Genomic DNA, 25,479 nt, shown 5'->3' with positions numbered 1-25,479 from the left:
CTCAGCCAGTTTTTCCCGGAACATTACACGCAACAGACAACTACTCACGCGCACACACACGCACGAGCACGCGCACGCACGCAAAAAACACTATTGAAGTGCAATGGTGTTGAGCAAGTCGTTATCGTCGTTATACCTCATGTCATCTCACCTAATCTCACCGAACAAATTAACAGCAAACCTGTTCAGAGTGGATCTAAATCCAGTAAACGGACTCCCACTTTTGTTATCATTTAAACATGTTTATCAAGACACGAAACGAAAACAACAGAGTCATCTAAACGAAAAAATCAATTATGCATTCCCGGTAGAATCCGTGCTTAGAGCGCCACTTTAAGGCGCCTACGATATGTAGGCTTCATATCTGTACACATACCAAATCCGGTGTTACGGGTTGATGAACCGAGACAACTGCAGACAGTGTTTATCGGCTTAGTGTCCAGAACACCTCACGCACTTGACACACGTTCTTAGCGTCGAACGGTCGTGTTACATGCACTGTTTCGGACAACACAGATATGCCCATTGCCTCGTCACTGTCCCTACAGCCATTAACTGTCTGACGTGATGTTCTTCCTATGACACAAAGTTGAGTGCATTGATCTATACTGAACAACAAATGAAACGCAACTCTGGTCTTTTTCCAGATTTTAAATAGAAGACATAAACATGAACGCTTACTTTTGTGAGATTTCATTTTTTCGAAAATTGCGTTTCTTTTGCTGTTCAATATAAATATCCCGACCCTCTGTGCGCGAACACGTCACTTTGACCTGATGCCATATTCTAGATTACCGATCATGTAAAAGGGTGTGAGAGATGAGGAAGGAGACTCTAGTAGAGTGAGAAAGGGTTTGTACAGTACCTATCATATTCCAATAATCTCACCACAGAGAACGCCAGACATTTATGTGAAGATTCTAACACGAATGCTTTAACCAAGATCTAGAGTGTGGAAGTGAGGATTAGGCATCAGCAACAGGTTTGTCGTAAGAGGCAACTAACGTGATCAGGTGGCCAAGTTCGCTGACTTGGTTGACACGTCATAGGATCACAGTTGGGTAGATCCATGTTCGTGATATTGATCACTGGATTGACTGGTCCAGACTCAGATAATTACAGGTCGTCGTCAAAAGTGTGATACTTCCGGGTGTGACCCTAGTTCATCACATACAAATTTCTACGTGCTTATGTGAGTGAATACGATTTTACGCCCTCCTGTAATGCTGTCCTATTATTACGCTGAAGATGAAAATTAGCTTCATTCACTGAAACCATGTCCCGATATTAACCCCGTTGGAGTTAAGAGTAAAAGCATTGACATCTGTGTTTCCGAAAGTTCACATTTAACGATGCAAATGGATGAAATGATCTAACGTCGCTGATATAGTTTTCAGTGTTTATTTCTAAACTACGCAGAAGGAAGAAATTTCAGAAAGAATTATTTCAGAATTATTCAGAATAATTCAGAATTATTTATTATTTTATTATTTATCAGATAGAATTATTTCAGATCAATGTATAACCGTGCTGCACGTGAAGTGTGGATGGAACAATTTAATGTCCGTTTGAGAGAAAAACCTTTCAACACTGACTACTGTAATAAGATACGCCACGTTTATATACAGTTAAGTAGTTGTATTGATACTACTACACTGAAACGAGTAAACGCATGAGGGCAATTTGTATAGGGGGATCAGGTGATATCTGTTTGTATGGAGTAAGCATTGTCAATGATTACCAGTCATATAGATTGTCCTGGGATCTTCGAATCTGCACCCCCGGAGTTGTTACACCCCAGTACGTCCGTATACCGACGACCAAGGAGGGCTCTCCCTGGGGGAGAGGCCGGCAATGATGTGATAAGTCGAACAGTCATCTACTGTAAGGTGTTTAATATTCTTTATTTGTTGGTACACCGAAACCATTCTACATTAATCGCAATTACGTGCCTGGTTTGCGCAGGGTAATAATTCAGTCATAAAACATAGTTCTACCATGACGTCAGTAAATACTGGATTGTGATTGGTTAATTAAAGTCATTCGAGCTATAACTAATTTAACGCTGCTATAATTTCGTGATATACCTCAGGCTCTGATTTTCAAACACAGTTTGTTCCTCTTCTAAGTGGAGAAGATTGAACACTTTGACACGAATCAACCCCCATGACGCATGCAGCAATGCTTATTTTAAACGTTTGTCGAATGTCATTTTAAACCACAGATGTGCAGATGCACACAGTATGTTGTTCAAGATAAGCTTTACTCACGATCAGGGTTTTTAATATATCGAGCGATAATCCACATGATATCTTCAACTTCTCCCTAGATATCTATCTGTGTAAGCGTCGTTACAATGCTTATACGCACATTGATCCTGATAGACAGATGTGTAACATGCGCGAGCATAACCGCTTTTAAATTAAATTGTCCGGGTCCAAGGTACGCCCCGTTCTATCTACTGAAGTAATGCTCACTGGTTCACAAGCACATCGCAGTTGTACTGCCCTGTGTTTTATAAGACTGTCATGTGTTGCTGTATATTATATATGTATGTATCTCTGATAATCTGAGATAAGCGTTAAGCAGTGGGTCTTACATTTAAGTCAGTATTCGTTGTCCCAGCCGAGGCGAGATAGCGGCACAATATGGCTGATGTCATGGACGATTTAACACAATGCGCAATCAGATATTCTTGTCAGCTTGATCTGGTTACACAGCCACGGGAGTACTTATATGTCGACACACTACAGAACGAATTGTTCAGCTGGCGAGAACTACAACAAGGTTTGAAATCGTAACATGGAGGTCTTAATCTACAGCATTAATTCCCCCACGGGAGGCGGGCATATTGGCCAGCTACTACACCCGTATCGTAGGTCAGAGATCTCAGTGTATGGAGATTAATGAACTCAGATTAGATTTGTTCCGACCCTGTTGCCAAGAGGGGCAGTCATACAGAGTATTGGACACTCTGGGGGTGCACGTGTTTTGGGACAGGACCATCTCCCTCCCGAGCTGGTGTTACACGAGGGCGATAGCATCAGAGGAGGGCGTGTGATCCTGCCCTGTCGTGTTGGGTTTTGTTGAGGAACAATACTTCAGAGGAGGTTAGTCTTCGGCAATAGTTGTTTACAACTTCACAAAGACACGCGTCACTGATGTTGATACCGTATTCATTGGAACAAGGTCCAGGTAACGGTATATCAGTTTATCCTTGTCTGTCACCAAGCCAATATGTTGCCGTGCCGTTGGAGGCATGGAACCAGACGAGCCAAAGACCTTACTGACGCTGATACGAAATGGACACTTCCTATATATCGATACAACTGTAACAAGTGACATGACTAAATGGACCAGAAGGAACATGTATCGGTGTATGTAGACACAGAAGAGAACTGGATTTGTATGAATGTGTGTTAAATATGTGTAGTGACTACTTGACCTTCTAGAAAAGGTGATTTCTGTGATGCAGTTTTCCTGGATTTTGTTTCACAGAGATATTTTCACTGGTCACATGATTTATGTCAGGGATTATTCAAGCCATTACCCATAAGCTGAAGGCACTCCAGTACAACTTGACATGAGAGCAGAACTACTGGTGTGGGTCTATGAACTAATCCGTGCTTACCGGTCACCAAGTGCTGAACGCAAACATCTTCAGGCAAACGCTTGACAAGGAGGGAGGATTAAAGTTCAGGTACTCCTGTGAGAGCATGTCATATTAGTCCAAGGAAAGGAGCGTCTCATGGCATATCAAACCTGCCCATATTGCTATAACGTGGGAATGTGGGTAGACAGAACGTAGATTCGTTGTTTGCAAGGACGATTTAATTTTACAAATTATTATAATGCCTACGTCTGCAACTCGGCGTCATACCCCCCATCGCCCCCACACCGCCCACAGCTCCGGGGGGAGACTAAGTGCCCGTCAGGCGGTGGGGAGGGAAGAAGCCCGGCCGGGCGAGTATGAAATAGAACTTCTGGAGTATGAGTGGCCCGACCTGCCGCCCATCCCAAACATGAAGGACGCAATCACGAGAAGACGAGTCAGTAAGGGCATCACGTACCTACTTCCGGTAGACAAGGGTAAAAATTCCATCAACAGTCATTTCAGGACGGACTTGAGAGCCATGTTTCAGGAACCATATGCAAGTGATGATCTTAAATACGATGACGGTAGAGTTAAACTTAGTGCCAAGGTCCACTTCACTTCTAATACAGCTGACACAAAATGGACGAAAGATCATTTACGATCACTTCCGGTTGAACTTAATGCTAATTCTGAGCAGGTCCGGAAGTTATATACTCGGTCAGCTCCCTCCAGTGCATCTGCAAGTCGAAGGATGGGAGTCGACCCAGGTAAGTTAAGAAAAAGGTCTAATCTCTACCTGCCAATTAAGGCTCGGGTTCCACCGGAAGCAATCAAGATCAGAAAAGAAGTAGAGAAAATCATCAAGAGCGTGCAAGAGGATGATGGTGAATACGATGAATCCCAAGACGCTGTCCACGAGGACAACGTTGAGGACGCAACTCACGCCACAGAAAGGAGGAAAACCCTTGTCTCTGACGACAGCATCGTCATGGATGGTAACCAAAGTATGTCTTCCTTGGCAAACAGGTTTAAAAAAACAGTTTCTCCCTACGGAAAACAACATTTCAACTCATACGAGGAGTTACGGAGAGCTAAACCTCCACGAATTACAATCCCCGTCGCATTTAAGTCACAGTTCTTGTCGGAAGAAAAGAACCAAGAAATCTGGGACTGGTTACATGATGGTGATGCGCTGAACGACTTTGAGTACTTCCTGTCAGTGTGTGGGTGAGGATTCTGAGCGTTGGTGACCTTTCGCCACAGCTACAGTAAAAGGACGTTGTGCGTGTCTAACTGACATGTTCCAGGTGCCTATTGTGATACCTTTATGTGCTGTCATGGATATCTTCTAGCCTCTGAATCTGAATCTGACGCAAGTAACGGTATTTCTCAAATTATTTACAGAGCCGATATACGAACAGAATACCGTTATTACTTCACTGAGGGTCAGGGTGGCTACGTGTGAGTGTTGATGCTCGGACAGAAGTTTTGTGAAAGACATTTATTCATCACTCAGACAGTTCCGGCCTGGATATCGTATATCTGGAGCCCAAATTACCATCTATTTGTTGTAACTGTGCAGGCCCCTTGGATGTCGTTACCCACAGGTTACTTTGCTGAATTGAATGATTGTTCATTGTTTGTTGTACTCAGCACTATTCCTGCTACACGGAGGCGGTTATTAAAGGTACACAAGGTCAGAACTGTGTTCCAGCAACCGATGCTTGTTGTAAGAGGTTACTAACGGAATCGGAAGGTCTTACTCACTGACTTGATTGACAGATGGCACCCCATCCCAACTGCGGAGATCGATGATCCTGATGTCAACCACTGGAGTGAACTCATATGTACCGCTTGTGGAGATTACGGTATTATACTTACCACCTGTGTAGAGAACTTCATGAGTACCACCGATCCGGGTTAGAATTAGATTCAGCTACCCATCCGTCTTCCTCGAGACCGATTTTGCGTTCGGATGGTCAGGTTCACATGATACATGTCATCGCATCTCATTTCCGGAGATCATGCTGTTGATCACTGGATTGTCTGATGCAGATTCGGTTATTTACAGGCCGTACATAAGTGAAGTATTGTCGAGTGCAGAGTTATGCAATAAACATACACATAAAATTCCATCACAAAACTCCATCTAAAATAATTACCCCACCTGATCATAAATTTCGCCAGTTCTTAAGCATCGGCGTAAATGACAAAAACGTTCAGTGGCATTGATTCACTGTTTCCATACAGTGAAAATACTTATACATGTATATCTTATGAGCGAATGACCATGTAGTACTGATATCTGGTTGAATACTCTCCAATGTGTGCCTCATGTAGGATGTGTTCATTAACCTAAGAATGAAGAGAATGAAGTGGTTGATCTCAAAAGTCGGATTTGCCTGTCACTTGTGAAAATACGCAACTTGCTTTCTCGGTCCGTGCGCTGATACAAATAGGATGCTTTAGCGTGACATGAGCAAACGTGAGAAAGTGAATGAGCTGGAATCGTCCTAATGGCCTGTCTTTTATATTTAGAAAGGAACTATGTATTCGATATAAAAAAATCAACTTCAGTCTTATTATCTTTTAACGTAACGTGGGCAAATGTGAGAAAGTGACTGCGCTGAATGTTATGTCCGTGTTAGTGGCATGTGAGTAATATTTAGAAAGGACATCAGTATTTCAACACAACAAAATCAACATCAATCTGATTATCAAAAAGAGTAAAGCAAGTTCGAGTCCAGAGTCGACGGACCCAATATCGACTTGAGGAGTGTGAATGTATGGCTGCCACTGGTTCTTAGAACTCCCTAAAGGTCAGTCCTAGAACTCTGAAGTCGTGTTTTCTGGCATTACTGTAGCGGAACCCTATAATGGTTTCCCCGATGCATCCTGAGGAAAGCCTGTTTAACTTGAATTTGATTAACGATCCATTAGTGCAAGAAACAAACAGATAATGCTTTGTATCGCCCTTTCCCAACAGACAGCCGATGCGGCAGCGAAGATTTCCAGTCATACACTGGTATGACATTATTACGGTTGCTTTGCATATGTACACATCTGTCATCTATTTTGGGATTAGCAGAAGTTGGTAAATGTACAGATGTTTCGGTTTCACGTGTTGCTATGGTATGTGTCAGTTTGAGATCATATATGTATCTGAAGAATTATGTTATATAATTTTGACTTAAATAATAAACTTGCAAATGTTCCATTTGATTTTACTCCATTATCTGCAGAACTTGTGCAAAACGTGCGTGTCAGTTCGTGGCCTCCTGTTCACACCTGCGACTACCATACCCGGCCCGGGGGATTCCCTCTGTTAAAATGACTCCTGAACAAATTGCGCACATGTTAGCCATGCCCCAGCAATGTACCGGTATATGCCAGTGGTAAACAAAATCTGCATCTTTGAAACATTCCGTGCAGACTTCATCCCTCTCTCTCTCTTCCTCTCTCCCCCACCCCTCTCTCCCCTCTCTCTCTCTCTCTCTCCCTTTATCTCCCCCTCTCTCTCTCACTCTCACTGACACATTTTTAAATAATCACACTCTTTCTCTCTCTGGCACTCTCCCAAACCCCCAGATACATGTACAGTTACACACACGCACGCACACGCACGCACGCGCACGCACACACTGCGACAAATACACCTATACGTCGCTTTGTATACATCCAGTAATCCTGTAAACCCGGTTTCGCCTCACCTCATCTCCCCTACTTGAGTATCAGCCCTAGAAATACCCGGAAGCCGTTACGACATACTTTGACTGTTTTCCTGTCTTGGAGAAAATAGTTTCCTGTCACTATAAACAAAGCGATTAAGGACTGGCGCGTCTAGGCAGCGTGACATAAATGTGTGTGTTACGATAACCCAGAACGGCTTGAAATATGCTTGATAGTTCTTACAATGCTCGTACAATCATCCTGATTGAACGGGGTTTTCGTAAGATGCAGTAGAGCACTTGGGCATTGCGGTTAACAAGGTTCTTCAAAGTATTTCATTAAGACAACAACCCTGAAAAATCTTTGCTGGTTTTACCTGGAATTTTCACATTGGTGAAGGCGGGGCCACGTCGCTAGGGACCGGCGTTACCCATCATAAGTGATCTTTGTTTGTTTGTTTGTTTGTTTTACTCCACACTCAACAGTGTTCCACATATATGTAAATGATCAAGTGTTGACCAGACAATTCTGTGATTGAAAGTATGAAACAATTCCTGACAGAATATGCTGACAGAAAAGGGTGAAAGGGTTTGGCTGTCTTCCACATGCAATAGGCTGTTGGGTTTGGCCGTTTGAATCAAAGATGGTGCCGGTGTGTTTCAGCACCCATGTTTTTCACTGTTTTTGGCAATGTTTCATTTCACTAAAACTCAACAAATATTGCATCAGTTGCTTCACTGAAAGTTGTAACATATCTTTTAAAGCTCCCCTTACGTATCATTTACCTTATGTTTCATTTACCTCAGAGTACAAATGACCTCACCTTCACTTAGGACCATCGAATCTTAGTGTGTTCCCATTGTTTGTAGTATAATTTGATTTGTGTCATATGCTCCTATGTGAATATGTTTTCATGTAAAACACTGACTTGGCTTTGCGTGTGTTAGTGACGGGTGCCCCAGAGGGTGAGTGGGTGCATTTGGTTTAACGCGGGTTTTAGCTAATAGTATATTCCAGCAATATCATGGCGAGGGACACCAGAAATAGGCTTCACACATTTTACCCATTCAACACTAGTCTTCGGAGTGAGGTGCAGGCGCTTTTACCAAAGGGAGATAACTCCTGCACAGCTGCAGAATGAGTGCATTATATGATGACATGGCTGTTGCCCGGTTCACGGACTATTCCTATCACCGTTTATCCTATATCAAACAAAGTACACAGGTTTAATATCCGGCCCGTAGTGGTACCTTTGCGATGATAAAATGTCTCATAAGTAATCGTCACATTTTCCGCCGTCGCATTATCGGAATACATTCATTAGAGCTTATAGATAAATTAATCCCAACCAACTCTAAGGCCTCAAGCGACCAGGGTTGCCTTCGCAGGGGGTATGATGTCACAGTATTACTATCTACCAAATATTTACTATCTGTATTACTTGAAACTTGGCAACACAAGGCGGACCCCGTATGTTGTAACAGAGTCACGGGAGCAGATCAAATTATACAATGCATTTATTGGATTACATGGGGAATATCTTAGCTTAGAGAATTGATAAGTGGTTCATGTCACACATACGCCGTGCCTTTCCATGTGATCCATCTGAACCAACCTTTCCATCTGATCCATCTGAACCAACTTTTACATGTGATCCATATCAACCAACCTTTCCATGTGATCCATCTCAACCAACCTTTCCATGTGATCCATCTCAACCAACTTTTCCATGTCATCCATCTCAACCAACCTTTCCATGTCATCCATCTGAACCAACTTTTACATGTGATCCATCTCAACCAACCTTTCCATGTCATCCATCTGAACTAACCTTTCCATGTCATCCATCTGAACCAACCTTTCCATGTCATCCATCTGAACCAACCTTTCCATCTGATCCATCTGAACCAACCTTTCCATGTCATCCATCTGAACTAACCTTTCCATCTGATTCATCAGAACCAACCTTTCCATCTGATCCATCTGAACTAACCTTTCCATGTGATCCATCTCAACCAACCTTTCCCATATGATCCATCTCAACCAACTTTTCCATCTGATCCATCTGAACCAACCTTTCCATGTCATCCATCTGAACTAACCTTTCCATCTGATCCATCTCAACCAACCTTTCCATGTGATCCATCTCAACCAACCTTTCCCATATGATCCATCTCAACCAACCTTTCCATATGATCCATCTGAACAAATCTTTCCATCTGAAGCAACCTTTCCATGTGATCCATCTGAAACAACCTTTCCATGTGATCCATCTGAACCAACCTTTCCATGTGACCCATCTCAACCAACCTTTCCCATATGATCCATCTCAACCAACTTTTCCATCTGATCCATCTGAACCAACCTTTCCATGTGATCCATCTGAACCAACCTTTCCATGTGATCCATCTGAACAAACTTTTCCATATGATCCATCTGAACAAATCTTTCCATCTGAAGCAACCTTTCCATGTGATACATTTATATATCACTGGCATAAACATACGTAGTTACGATTGAGTAAGTATAGTTTTACGCCACTTTTAGCAATATTTAGGGAACATTGTTTTACGCCACTTTTGGCAACATTCCAATATCAGTATCACGTCAGGGGATACCAGAAATGGGCTTACACATTGTACCCCTACTGGGAATCGAACCCGAATCTTCAGCTTGACGATCGGGCACTTTCACCATCAGACTACTACATCGTCCCATAAAAATGTGCTAAATACATTGGGAACTTCAGACAAAAGAGGTTCGGTGCAACCCTGACCTTATATCGGGTGCTTGCCATTTGTGATTTGTCTGTTCTGTTGTTTTGTCAACAAAACCGTCAACCAGTGCTAGGCCTCCAAATACTGTCTCACACCGTTGTGTCGAACTCGAAGTGACATAAATAAATACTTTGAGTTATCCGAGGATCGGCGCAACAGCGACATAGTGACTAAAGAAGGAATGCATAGGACCAGGGTTTTTTATACTACTAGACAACAGTAAGTTCGGCAGATCAAACTTCGCTGAGCTTTTACTTTGGTGTGATTCGAGACTTCACGTGAAAGGGGCATTACTCTGGTGTCGCACACGCTGGGCGTTTGAATCTAACCTATCAAAAGTAGACTAGACTGTGGGCATAAATTGCAACCCATCCTTCACTTGTCAGCAACTGTCATCGAGAATTCGATGACAGCAGTAAACGACAGTGAATCGTGTCATTTCATTCTCTCCATAACGTCATGCTAACACACCGTGACGTTGACTGTAGTCCGTCTGACTCAAAAGCGGAAAGATGAATTGCAGTCTAACTTTAAAACTACTAAACACCACATTATACTTAATGAAACTCAGATTGATTCTATTAGCAGAATTGATGTCCTGAAAGGTAAAAAGTTGTCACAGCTCACCACCCTGATACGAGAGAGGAGTGCAAAAAAAGAGGCAGACAGGTGTTCGAGAAAGGGTGGTGACGGCACAGCACAGGTTTATGAATTAATAACTTTGTCGCCACTTGTACACGTGCTTCTCGGACACCTGGGGTTTTTTTGTTTCTTTTTGTTTTTGTTTGTTTTTATTTTGGTGTGTTTGTTTGTTTGTTGTCTTGTTTGTTTGTTTTGTTTTGTTTTTGTTTTTGGGTGGGTTTTTGTTGTTTTTTTCTTTGTTTTGTTTTGTTTTTGGGGGGTCGGGGGGTTGTTTTGGGGGGTTGTTTTGGGGGGTGGGGGGTGGGGGGTAATTATTGTTATCACACTCAAGTAACCAAAATAACAGACAAAGAGAGAAGAGGTTATATATGTAGTTTATTGATCTTCGACGTGCTGAATTACAATAAAGGGATTTCATTATTCCATGTGTTTAAAAGCGGCATCCGCACACAAATGTTCTACTTATATAATAGCTGATCATAAAGTCACACCAATACATACCGACACGCTGGTAGAAAGATACACACAAACACACATACGCATATGCAAACGTAAACACACACACACATACTCAAACATACAAACAGATAATGTCACGCGTTACTGCTTCACAGAGAGCTTTTACCGCCCCGTCAAACAATTCACACTTCAGATCACACAACCTCATATAGCTGAACAAATTACGTTTCTTTGCGCTGAAATTTTGAACAATTCTTTTTCTGATCTTTCGAAAGTAATCGCTACCCGCAAATGCAAACGAAATTAAATACTTTGTAGACAAAGGGAAAAAACTCATGTCGGCTTAACACACGAACGGCGAGTGTTGTGGTAGAGCAGCCTCCAGGTTACACCACACCAAGTGTTTTCCCATAGACTTCAATAGTAACTCTACATTCTTTTAAAAATTATCCACGCTATCAACAACCATTCCATTCACATAAGGGTGCAGTCTGGGTTTCAAACTACAATAAACACAAGTTCGGTCAGGACACTTTTCCGAGCACAGGAAGCGGAACACATCAGCCCCTCATTCCGCACCAAATGTCACCTAATTGAATATATCTGTGCACACTTAAGCATAAGTCATGGTGATAAACATGACAACACTAAGTGCTTAAAATTGTGGTCAGTTTTAATTACTGGATGGATGTGTCTTACACTATTTCATCCAATCACAGCTGCCACAGGTCTCTGTGCTCTTCAGTACGGTCCTACACTAAAGTGTAGTGGAACTTCCAGCGTCCAGGACGAACGGACCCTGTTCATCAGAGCCTGTCCAACACCTTCGTCCTGACGTTATCTACGCGCAAAAATATATTTCCTTCTTATATGAAACCCAAGTGTCTTGTATACTGGGTCTAACCAAGATTGATAAAAGCAATAATTTTGACTAAATCGCTGTTTATCAGAATAGCGTCCATTTTCCAATTTTAGTTTTCAGGACCGGTGAGGATCCGGGATAGACTTGTCTGTCAACAACTCGTGTTTTTCGTAAGAGTCGATTACCGGAAATGCATTGTCAGGCTTGTTGTCTTGGTTGACACATGTCATCGTATACAAACTGTGTTGGTCGCTGTTCATGATCACTGGATTGTCTGGTCCAGACGCGAGTTATCGAAGACCGTCGTCATATAGCTGGAATATTGCCGAGTGTGGCGTAAAACAGCAATTAATTCTCTCTGCAATGACCATGGGTTCTATATTATATTTAATGGCAACATCTGCATTATGCATGTAAAACAGCTTATCCACGGCCTTGTCTATGGGTTTTTGATGTTGAATGACCAATAGTAGTCCTGAAAGGTGCAGGAACCTCTGTGGTATTTTGTATTTACCTAGCGTACTGTAAATAAATCATTTTAGTTCACTATAAAACTGTGTACATATCCGTTGAACAATGAGTGACTGTCGTGAGAGTAGCATTGGTGACGCAACGAAAAGCATCAATGCTTGAAACGGTCGTAAAATGATAACAAAATCATTGGTTTCAGATCCTCGTGACCCAACCATCTTCACACAAACTGAATTTATTTACAGTATGTCAAGCAGTAGCAAAAATATGTAAATGGTTGTCGTATATTTACATGTGGCACTGCAACATAGATATGCGAAAATAAAAACCAAGTTATAACGATGCAAGTTTTTGTCAACCGCAAATCACACAAAGCGTGGCAAGTCCCAATGGAAAAGACATTATGCTGTATTCACCATAATCATATATAACATCTCCGCTCAATGAATCAACATCAGAAGGACGAAACTAGCTGTTCGGGGAGGGGCGATGGTGTAGCCTAGTGGTTAAAGTGTTTACTCGATACGCCGAAAGCCCGGTTGCGATTCCCAACAAGGGTGCAATGTGTGAAGTCCATTTCTGGTGTCCCCGGCGTGATATTCCTGGAATATAGCTCAAAGCGGCGTAAAACCGTGCTCACTCACTCACTCACTCACTCACTCTCTGTGGCGCCCGTCACAACACACGCAAAGTCAAGTCAATGGTTGGCTTGAAAACATGTTGATAGTGGAGGATATGGCACAAGCCAAATAAGATGAGGTCTATCTATGTTGTGTTTGTTTTTCACTTTAGTGTTCATCGTTATTTTGGTAGCCGTTTACAATACTGTACATCTGTATTACTTGAAGAATGCTGGGACGTTGATTTGAAACAGCGAACAGCTGCACTTTTTAGCCATTAGAAGGCTTGCAACGTCTCTGGATGTCTATTTCAGGCAAGTGGGGTGGTAGCGATGCGGGTGTAAGTTCACCATCACATTCTTCCAACCAATCGGAAACTCGGTCCTCCCTTTGCTCGGAATCACCATACGACCTGGATGTTAACACTTCCTCTGTGAGTCCGGGATATGTCATTTTAGGTTTTGCGTCGTCATTTTGATTTTTTTGTACGTCTTCTGATTGAGCGTCATGTAAAGTACGTGAATGGATTGAGATCCCTTGTCCCTTACTCTCTCTCACACCTGGAACAGAAAGGAAAACAAATTTGGTTGATCTTCATTTGGAGTGCGTGTTTGGATTCACCACAATTGACGGTAGGGTTGCGGCGGTAAAGCAACGTTTTGTTAAAACGTTCGCCCAGAGCGCCGAAAACCCTTGTTCGATTCTCTACATGGGTACACTGTGTGAAGCCAATTTCAAGTGTCCCCGGCGTGATATTGCTATAGTATTGCTAAAAGAGGCGTTAAACTAAACTCACTCACCACAATATGAAATCTTACAAGAAAGGAACACGTACCACAATATATTTAACGACATGTGCCTTCTTTTATGTCAATGAATTATTGTGTCAGCCCCAAAGACCTCTTCAAGTCTCTCCTAAAACCCACCTTCTGATCAGCAATTCACTAGACTTTCAGGGTTGTGTGGATATATGCATGGAAAGTGGGTGGTAACTTTGTCATAGGGCCAATGGGTACTTGTGGGTACAAGAAATCAGTTATTATCGGTGTTTTGTGCACTCTAGACGTACCATTGTTACAATGTGTTCTATGATTTCCAGATGAACCACTGTCACATTACATTCTGTGTCTTCTGTATGGAGCAATGTCATATTATGCTGTGTCTTCTAAATGCATCATTGGCATAACATGTGTCTTCCAGAAGAACCACTGTCACATTATGCACTGTGTCTTTTAACAAAAAATTGTCACAGTGTGACCAGTGCCTTCCTAAAGTACAACTGTCATATTACGTTGTGCACTGGCATGTGTTGTTTTGAGCCGTCTCAATGCACTAGAATTAGGAAATCATGTTCTGTGTCTTCTGAATGCACCATTGTCATGAATGTTTTATATCTTCAAAGTGAACCGGACGTGTTGCCTCTATTTTGGCAAAAGTCAGTCATACTTGCCAAGCATCATAAACGATCTGGTCCTGTGTTTTCCATCGACCTCCATTCCCGGATGGAGGAAATGGATTTTGTTAGACACAAATAATCGCATGTCACCTTGTTCGAATATTTAATCTTTGATTGTGACACCGTTATAGTATGTTTATAATGCTGATTAACAGTGACTCTCGCTAAATGTCTATCAACTGAATTTTGGCCGAGTCTGGACCAGACAATACAGTTATCAACAACATGAGCATTGATCGGCGCAATTGGGATGCGATGGCATATGTCTTCATTTTATTCCTGGAATAATCAACGGAGTGGTAATGATCGACTTCCGGTCTGCATGTCACAGTGACCTCCATCTTGCAACACAAGGGTTTGGTTTAGTTGTTTTTAACGCCGCACTCAGCAATATTACGGCTATATGGCGGCGGTTTGCAAGTAAGCAAGTATCGACCAAACAATACAGTGATCAACAGCATGGGCATTGATCTACGCAACTGGGATACGTTGACACGTGTCACCAAGTCAGCGAGCCTGACTACACGATCCCGTTAGCTGCCTTCTGCAATAGGTATAGGTTGTTGAAGATCAAGTCACGGACATTTCAAATGACGCACTTTGGACGATGTTTACGAACATACCTGGACGTGGAGATGGAAGAGGTCCCAGATCACCTAGGGCTACAGGAACTCCAAGATCTCCAGATGGAGAGACTGCCGGTGTCCTCGGCGAGCCTATTCTTATCTTTACCTGTCTCGGACGATGGGTATGGCGATCAAAAGACAGTCGTGGCCGAGGACCACCATGATATAGTCCGCTGCCTCCACCACCAGATGCCAAAACGGAGCGTGAGCCAGAATGTTTCCCTCCTTCTCCACGATGAAAATGACTCAAGCTATGATTAATCCCCAACCCGGAGTTTACATAAGTCCCTAGCTCAAGCCCATGAGAATGCGTATGCTGGTGGACAGGTATAGGACTTCTTCGAGGAACTTCTTTATTACCAGGAACTAGGATATGTAGATGATTCTTCCTGTCTTCTCTTTGATGGAAATGGCCCAAACTATGATTAATCCCTAACCCGGAGTTTACATACGTCCCCAGCTCAAGTCCATGACAATGTGAATGCGTATGCTGGTGGACAGGTAAAGGACTCTTTCGAGGAACTTCTTTATTACCAGGAACACGAATATGTAAATGATGCTTCCCGCCATCACTATGATGAAAACGACCAAGGCTATGATTTATCCCTAACCCGGAGTTTACACTGGTGCCTAGCTCAAGTCCATGACAGTTTGAATGTGTATGGGAGTCGACTGGTACAGGGCTTTCTTCGGGAACTTGTAGATCACCATAATCATTCTGACGTGTAGGTGTGTATAAGGCATCATCGTCAGCTTCATCCTCCGTGCGAAGTATTGTCACCATCCCTTGTGTGAAGGACACATCCGAGTCTCTTCTGATAGGCAAGGACCTGTCAGACAAGCTACCCTGGTTTTCCGAAAGCCTTACTCTGTCTAAAGGCCTGTTGTGAAGCACCACCGGTAAAGCCATAGGGTCAGCTTCTGTCAAATGACGCCATGGATATGTGTCTAAGTCTGAATAATATCTCGACTTGGACTCTGGTTGCCTCTTGTTCGAGGTAGTCCTTTTTCGAAGTGAAATCCTTGGTAACGGTTCTGGAGTTCTGGAGGTTTTGAACCTCTTCATACTTATCACACGGTATCCAGACTTGTGATGTTTAGGGACTCGGTGTCAGAAGACGTATGTATACCCTTGGATAAAAGGCACTAGTTGGAATCAGGTTAATGAAATTATGAGGACGAAAACAGCTTCGTGAAACATTCACACTGAGGGAACTTTCAACAACTCCATGAACGAGTTCAGTGAATACCCAAGTTGGCACGATCACCTCCAAACACTAATGTCACAACAGAACAGAAGACTGATAGGTTTTATCACCCGATCTGCGTCTATCCACTCACAAATACGATCCCTAAACCGAACCCAGTCACACAGGAACTGGTAGATTAGATATGAATCACAACGTTAAATCTAAATGTATATCATACAGACGTATCCTCTACCCAGTGTGTCACAAAATCGATTTTTAAATCCGGGTACGAAAACACATGGCCGATCAGAGCTGAAAAAGCATTCAAGTACTCATTGGACGACCTCGACATGCACATAGGTAGAGTATCGATAAGCATAGAGGCACAGTGATCGCAGCTGACATACGTTCAATCTATGACCATACGTATCGTGTTATAATGATCAGATTCCCAGATCAAAGCAAGTACAACACAACCATGGCGTTCAAAGGGTTCGCTGCTTTGATACTGGGGTAGTATGGCAATCAGACCCACCTTGCCTAACACACAGGACTGCACAAACACGCTAAGTCAAGGAGCATTGTTGAGAATTGCCCTGGTTCATTGTCCGTCGTAACTAAGAACATGCGTTGGGCGATACATTGTATTAGGCATGCACATTCTCACCTGAGTTGTGGACACCTATTAATCATATGTAAACACCATGCTTCAACATAAGTTGTGACCCGGTATTACCCAAATGTAAACACCATGCTTCAACATAAGTTGTGACCCGGTATTACCCAAATGTAAACACCATGCTTCAACATAAGTTGTGACCCGGTATTACCCAAATGTAAACACCATGCTTCAACATAAGTTGTGACCCGGTATTACCCAAATGTAAACACCATGCTTCAACATAAGTTGTGACCCGGTATTACCCAAATGTAAACACCATGCTTCAACATAAGTTGTGACCCGGTATTACCCAAATGTAAACGCCATGCTTCAACATAAGTTGTGACCCGGTATTACCCAAATGTAAACACCATGCTTCAACATAAGTTGTGACCCGGTATTACCCACATGTAAACGCCATGCTTCAACATAAGTTGTGACCCGGTATTATCCAAATGTAAACGCCATGCTTCAACATAAGTTGTGACCCGGTATTACCCACATGTAAACACCATGCTTCAACATAAGTTGTGACCCGGTATTACCCAAATGTAAACACCATGCTTCAACATAAGTTGTGACCCGGTATTACCCAAATGTAAACGCCATGCTTCAACATAAGTTGTGACCCGGTATTACCCAAATGTAAACGCCATGCTTCAACATAAGTTGTGACCCGGTATTACCCAAATGTAAACACCATGCTTCAACATAAGTTGTGACCCGGTATTACCCACATGTAAACACCATGCTTCAACATAAGTTGTGACCCGGTATTACCCAAATGTAAACACCATGCTTCAACATAAGTTGTGACCCGGTATTACCCAAATGTAAACACCATGCTTCAACATAAGTTGTGACCCGGTATTACCCAAATGTAAACGCCATGCTTCAACATAAGTTGTGACCCGGTATTACCCAAATGTAAACACCATGCTTCAACAGACTACCAGACTAATAAGCAAACACATGCAGGCTATCAATAACCCTATGTTTGTTAACAGCTAGCGGCGTCAAGGTGATTTGTAAACAAGAACACCACGGTAGTGTGACGTTTAACGCCATGATGGTACATCGATCTGCATGATGCACACACTGTATATCATGATATGGTTAAAAAGAATAAGGTACCCAATGCATATTGTCCTTAAAATTATTCTTCCGTGTTGTAACGACGTACTACCTTCATATTTTGTCAACACTATACTCGAAACATAAAGTTTTCTTGCTTCAATAAAATATTCTCGGCGTCTCCTTAGATATCTGATTATGATGTTAAACATCTTTAGTATCACGGGACGGTTGGATAGGGACCTAGTGGTTAAAGCGTTTGCTCGTCACGCCGAAGATCCGGGTTCGATTCCCTCATATAGGCACAGTTAGTGAAGCCCATATCTGTTGTCCTCGGCCGTGATATTTCTGGAATGTTGCTAAAAGCGGCGTAAAACTAAACTCATACACACACTTAAACATATCCTCGAGACTTTAGCGTATCCCTTGCTTGGCAATGATGGTGGAGATGTAGACATTGGCAAGACCTCAGTAAATCACATCAATATCCGAATATGAGCTGAAGGGGAGAACAAATGATTAATAATGTCAGATATATTTAGGCTCCAAAGTGGGAGATTTAAAACAGTAGCCACACTGTAAATAAGGGACTGCATGGCCAAGACTGAATCACGGTCTTGACAAATATATTCCACATTTTCTCATGCTTATAGTATTCCGTTTTTATATAGATTAAAAATATTATTTTAAAAGTAGTTTTCAGGGAATACGACTTTTACGTTATCCGTATACATAAAAACAATAAACGGGATTTAAAGTAGATAATCATAGGTTTTTAATAAATACATTGTTTCACATGTGTTTTCAATAATTGTTGTGAGCAAGAACCATATATCCTGTGTAATTTCTTTAATCCACACTCTGTTTAAACTAGAACAAAGTTTGGATCCCACACATTTGTACCTTAACACATTCCAGAGTATTATTGGTATTATAACACTAACTGTGTTAATGACCACGACCTTAATATGCCCACGTTCTTACAAATAAATATTTAAAACTTGAAAGAATCTGGTTAGTAAATATCAATTTTAATTTCACCCTTGAATAATACATTTGAATGGCGTCTTTGTAAACGGTCAATAAATATTTCCGTAGAGACATTAAACATAAATGTTGTGTGATATATGTCAGTATTGACTTGCATTGACAGTAGACAGGTGGTGTACAATATGTGATAATGTCACAAGGGTAATATCACTTCACAATAACCACTCTACCATGACAACAAAAATATTTGAAAGTAAGTCTTGTGTCATGGTAATTAACTTCACAATAATTATGAACAGGCACTGTGATATAAATAATACCCTGGCTATACTTAATGGCCATATTATCAGTGTAGCGCGATAGACATCTAACAATTTGGTGAGACTTATAACGCACGCAGTGTAATAATGAATCGTATTTTAAATGTACTCTTTTGATATGCAATCTGGAAGGTTTTTGCCCACTTCATTATCTGGTAATAAGCCTGGAACTACAGCAGGAAAGCTCCTCAACTATGAGGTTCTTATACCATTCCAGCAATTCATTAACATTAATTAAACTGCAACAGGCCTTTCCGAGGTACATTATAAGCTAGCACAAGCTTCCTCGAGGGAGACCTTCGTGAGGCAAACTAACTAGGTAATAGCGTCACGCGGTGGCGATGGTGAACTGTACTGAGGGGTAACTCCCCTCCACGCTCCCCCTCCCCCGATATCATAACGTGGCACAACCAACGCCTTTGTATTCTGTATAACAGTACGTTATGTATACTGGGTCCGTTTGTTTCATGCGGTGCATTTTTGCCTACACACACTCGTGACGCTTCTTTGTTCTGAAGGGGAGAAGTGGTAGTGGTTGAAGCGTCCCGTAATCATGCTGAAGACTAGGGTTCGATTCTCCATAATGGTACAATGAGTAAAGCCATTTTCTGGTGTCCCCCTCCGCGATAGTGCTGGAATATTGCTCAGTGTAAAACTAAACTTACTCAGTCTTTGTTCTGGGTGTCTGAATTACGCATTTTCGGGCACACTGATGTAACAACCACCAGTTCATGCGTGACCATTGTGCTGTTGTTTCAACAGCACAGATTTATTCGGTCCAAAGTTCCTAGAAATCTACTGACCAGTTATCACTGCACCGTGTGTGCTTACATTCACTTTGTTTAAGGAATCTCTTATAAAGGGTAGCGCTGTTCCCACAAGAATATAGTCAGTTGTTCCCTGGAATCTATACAACAATCAGACGTTGCTGTTCCCGTGATCTCTTTTACCAACCATACCTTGGAAAACCGTTCCTTTCTGATAACGCTGTTATAGTCAATTGTTCAAAGGATATCCTCAGTTGTTTAAGGATACCGTGCAATAGTGAAGATGTTTCCACGGTCGAATGAGTGGGTGAGTGAGTTGGGTTCTACGCCGCACTCAGCAATATTACTGCTATATGGCGGCTGTTTGTAAATAATCGAGTCTGGACCAGACAATCCAGTGATCAATAACATGAGCATCGATCTGCACAACTGGGAACAGATGACATGTGTCAACCAAGTCAGCGAGCCTGACCACCCGATCCCGTTAGTCGCCTTTTACGACATCGTCAGTTGCTGTTCCCGGAATCTATGCAACAGCCAGATGGCGCTGTTCCTGTGATCTGTTCTGCTAAACGTGCCCACAGTTCCTTTCTGTTAACGCTGTTACAGTTTAAAGGATGTCGTCAATTGTTTTAAGGATTCTATGCAACAGTGAAGATGTTTCCACGGCCTTAATCCATTCTTCTATACAACTGCCAGACGGCGTTGGTCACGTGATCTGTATATGGCCAAGCGATCCCACTCAGCTCCGTTTTAAGGGTATTTATGGTATGTTACTCATTCGTTTTAAGGAATCTATGCCAAGGGTAGCTGTTTCCACTGTGAGGGTGGTCAGTGGTTCTGAAGAATCGACACAACAAGCGCCAGATGGCGCTGAATGCATGATCAGTATAGCCTGTCATTCCCAGGGATCATTCCTTGTTCTAAGGATATACATAGTCAATGGCGTTTTAGAGAATCTGTACATTGACAGCATTTAGGTTTTGAATGTTTCCACATAGGTGACAAGCGCTAAAACATGCTGACTGACGTCTGACACTTTATACTCATTGTCCCTGCAAGTGTGTGTTCTGCTTTTGATTTCCTTTCCCAGGCATAACTGTGCAGTTTAAAGTTAGCATATTGTGGTATAAAGCTTTTGCATAGTTTAGTTCTTGGATGGGTGACCGTGTTTGGAGGTGGGTGTTGTGTCATTACACTCAGTTTACACCCCTCACAGATCATGTCAAAACATTGATTACAGAACAGTCTCGTTTTCTGTTTACTTGGTTCTGTACTATTGCGCAGCTTAATGCGATAACCAGTCCAGTATTTTCAGACTATGTCATTTAACTGGATGCATAGATATTAATCAGTGTGATTTGATAAGTATACGAAGTTGTATATTGCAACACTAGGCTCCTTCTAATCCTAGTAAATACGTCGTACGGCGTGCTATGTCGTACAGCGAGCTCTGATAAACGGAAACCTGGAAATCATGGAAATACCAAAACGAGGCTCTGCCACTAGAAAAGTTTAGCTGTCTCTGACGGAACTGATATTACATCAACCTCATTGTGCGTTACAGAACTACGCTCAATAAGCGCAAAACAACACATAACAGGTTTAACCAGTGAACCAGATGCATTGTAAATCGCTTTACGACCTCATCAGACAGGGGCAATCTGTGATTCCACAGTTAAGGTATGCTGCCTCAACCTCGACATAAAGCAGTGAATGACGGTGCGATTAAAGTTTAAAATTAAAATTCATTTGTAAATACCATTTTCTTTTTAAACCGTTCGCACGTCACACCGAAAACTCGGGTACAATGTGTGAAGCAGATTTCTCGTGTCCCTCTCCGTGATATTGCCGGAATATTGCTAAAAGCGGTATAAAACTATAACCACTCACTCCTTTTCCATTGGTTCACGTACACAATACACTACTGCCTACTATTTTGGGACCTTTACTCTACGTCTCTTCATCGTTCCTTTCCTTTTCTTGGGTTGTTTGGAGACTGTGATGCAAGGGGTACACGGCCTTAGACCCAACTCACTCACTCACTAATGTGCATCAAGGTTACCTTGTACATCAATATCTTCCTACTAAAAAGCGCCCATTCCAACGGTGAGCAGTATCATCAACAGACCTGTATAATTTACAGCAGGAGAGGAAGGGAAAATGTGCAGCCAGTTCAACCGATGCAAGCTAATGTTAATTAAAACCTATCGATTAAGGTTGCAGTTTCAACTGGGCCCTATTCGCACTATCGATTATGTTGACCCACGTTCGCGAAGGCACAATAAACATTTCCCAAATTGAACTGTTATTTGACGTTCTGATCAACAAGTTTGCTCATAACAAACTTTTCCCGAACTTCAAACTAAGTTACGTTTGTAAACAGAACTTTTAATGTTTCAGCACTGTCAGCAATGCTCAGAATCCTTACAGGGTTAACAGGTGCGCGGCGCACTGTCTGGAGTTTAGTCGAGGATTGTGGGAAGTGATGTTTTCAGGCTGGCCAGATTGGCTTTTCAGCATGAAACTACGTCCCAGTAAAACGAGACGAATCTTAGATTCCAACTGTACGTGTTTGGAGCTGACCAGTCACTTAAAAGTGCTGTGCCTAAATTAGAAATATAACTTGAGCTTACAGTGAATAGATCCTGTGTACCTTGTAAGATAAATAAGTGTTCATTGTGAGGTAATGTGATAAATCTTGCCAAGAAATCTAGACAATGTTAACTATGCTCTGTGTGTGTGGCAAGATGTGTCACACTGTTTAATACATTATGATGCCCTTTTTCACGTTTCAACAGAGGACAGTTGTGTGGGTTTTATTTCTTGTATTTTTTGTTTGTTTTGTTTTGTTTTTGTTTTTGTTTTGTTTGTTTTTTGGGGTTTTTTTTTAATTTTTTGTTTGGTTGGTTTTCTTTGTGTTTGGATTATTTTGTTTTTGTTTTTGTTGTCGCTTTTGTTGGGTTTCGAGGGAGGAGGGAGTTGGGGGGTTTGTTTTGGTTGGTATTATTGGGGGGTTGAGAGGGAGTGGGGTGGGGGTGTGTACGATTTGCTCTGTCACAATGATTAGCGTAGAACATTTAACTGAAGACTATTGACCTGAGTCTCAAGTGTCCAGAGTGCAATAACCGAGTCTTTAGTTACCAATCGTTACCGGGTCAGGACGTAATCCTTTTGCACGCTCCACAAATCGCCTAGATGGCAATATATTTTCCATCTCGTGTGGTGTGTGACACATATGAAAACATCACCGAATCTCATTTGCTTAATGTGTTTATGTTTCTGCAGCGCAGTGTGAAAACACACACACACACACACACACACACACACACACACACACACACCATGAAATTGTAAATGTTTGTGAAATGTTTTAATGTTAACGTTTTGTCAGAACATCACTAGATGAACATGTCATCCGTTTGTGTTGTGCTCTGTGGAAATATCACCAGATACAAACGGCTTATATTTGTGTAGTGTTCTGTGAAAACAACTCCGCATTGAAACAGCTGGTATTTGTGTAGTATCCTGTGAAGACATCACCATATTGAAACAGCTTGTATTTATGTAGTGTTCTGTCGAACTATCACAACATGGAAACTGCTTGTATTTGTATAATGTTTTGTGGAACAAGCACCTCATGGAAACTGTAGGCATTTGTCTAGTGTTTTGTGAAAACATCACCACATGGAAACTCTTTTATTTGTGTAGTGTCCTGTCGTGTCATCACCAGATGGACGCATCATCTGCGTCTGTTGTAGTATTTGACATGTGTTTGTGTACTGTTCTGTTAAAAATTCACCCCGTGGAAACTGAAATGCAATGTATTTGTATTGTTTTCTCTGAAAACAATACCAGATGGAAAGAACAGATTTTTGTATAATGATCTGTGAAAACATCACCCCATGACAAGGAGACGTGGTTCTGTAGTGCTGTGAAATCAAGACATGTTTCTGATCTGATTTTCTTGTCTATGGCTTCGTAGCGTTAGAGTAGCGAGAAAGTCCCGTGTTTTAATTCCACTGGGGCTTTAACGTCAGACATCATTGTCGCCCGTTAATCCAACTCGATGTATTGTTAAAGATTTATCAAGTGAAGGTCAAACTAACTTGAAATATTCGATTTGCTTTCCTTGACAAATTGATGTAATTATCCCGACGTTCTATTAGCTTGTCTTATAATGGTTCTGTAACATTGCTCGTCAGGTTTTGTTAGGAAGCTTTATTGTGCTCTTCAGTCTTTTTACAACTTCTTGAGAAATTCGGTAAAGAGCTTGTCCGGTAATTGAACTGGCCTCCGATTGACCTGATGGTTGTGCAGAGCTCAGGGTACCCATATACGTGCCCTCATTTGTTCATACCTCAGCCAAGGTCATCGTAACCTTGAAGAATTCGTGACATGAGGCCTGGGTGCAAGAAGCAGCTATCAGCCAGACGTAAAGAAAAGTTTCTCGTGCAAGATGACTTGATTTAAAAGACTTCATCTAATAGCCTCAATTTAATACCGCTGTCGACATACAAAAACTCATGAAATTTTACTTGTTTGGCATTTTACCAAGTATCTGTGTTTCCTACAGACGTATAGATGTATTCAACTTGTGAAAAGAAAATTCAATCTTACGTTTGATTAAGATGCAACAGTGTTAGAGAGAACGTGAAGGTTGGGAACGTTGTGAGAGCCAGGGCTCTTCTCGTGTCTGGATGCAATTGAACCAAAGCCTTGCTGGATTACAGCGGAGCAATAAACGTGGCCAATTAAACAAAGTTCGATCTGAAAACATGGTCCGCGGCCGAGTGACCGACTTTCTGAAGGAAACCGAACTTTTCTGTTTTCGAGACATGTTAGCGTGAACTTTTCTAGTATGTTTTTTTTTTTTGTCCTTATGCGTGATTGATTTCATTGAATCACGACCAATTGTCCTCAGTAATACTCATGACATTAAATAATCAAATATATTGTATGCCTATAATATGTATACTATACATTGTTGTAAACATTTGCATTGTAAACAAGATAAAACATACGAAATTTCAACCATGTTTGTAAACACGTCAAGGTGATCGATCGATTCACGTCTTCCTTTCGTTTCAAGACTCTCTCACAAAAGTGTGTTTGATGGTGTAAGCTGTAAAACTTTAGCAATCAGCAAATCTATATTAGAATCTAAACATTACAACTATTACTTTTGAAGTGAGTTATACAATGATCGTAGTGATATAGATTTTGATTATTCCACGAGAGGCCATCCAGCACCAATGCTTGCACATAAATCAGAAAGCTGATTGCGGAATTCTGTCCAA

General features: G+C 41.8%; 2 protein-coding genes across 2 annotated transcripts; one reads left to right on the top strand and one right to left on the bottom strand.

Moving 5' to 3' along the window:
- Positions 1-2,767: 2,767 nt before the first annotated feature.
- On the top strand, positions 2,768-6,806 carry LOC137266160 (uncharacterized). The gene has a single exon (XM_067801649.1). The coding sequence runs from the start codon at positions 3,852-3,854 to the stop codon at positions 4,824-4,826; it is 975 nt and encodes a 324-aa protein (XP_067657750.1). The 5' UTR covers positions 2,768-3,851; the 3' UTR covers positions 4,827-6,806.
- Positions 6,807-12,668: 5,862 nt separating this feature from the next.
- LOC137264821 (uncharacterized) lies at positions 12,669-16,461 on the bottom strand. Its single transcript, XM_067800153.1, has 2 exons — positions 15,175-16,461; positions 12,669-13,655 (listed from the first exon to the last, which is right to left on the bottom strand). Exons 1-2 carry the CDS (start codon positions 16,241-16,243, stop codon positions 13,366-13,368), a joined length of 1,359 nt encoding a protein of 452 aa, XP_067656254.1. The 5' UTR covers positions 16,244-16,461; the 3' UTR covers positions 12,669-13,365.
- Between the last annotated feature and the right edge of the window lie 9,018 nt (positions 16,462-25,479).

Source organism: Haliotis asinina, chromosome 15 (genome assembly GCF_037392515.1).
Source record: "Haliotis asinina isolate JCU_RB_2024 chromosome 15, JCU_Hal_asi_v2, whole genome shotgun sequence".
Classification (NCBI taxonomy): domain Eukaryota; kingdom Metazoa; phylum Mollusca; class Gastropoda; order Lepetellida; family Haliotidae; genus Haliotis; species Haliotis asinina.
This window is presented reverse-complemented; position numbering and strand designations above follow the sequence as displayed.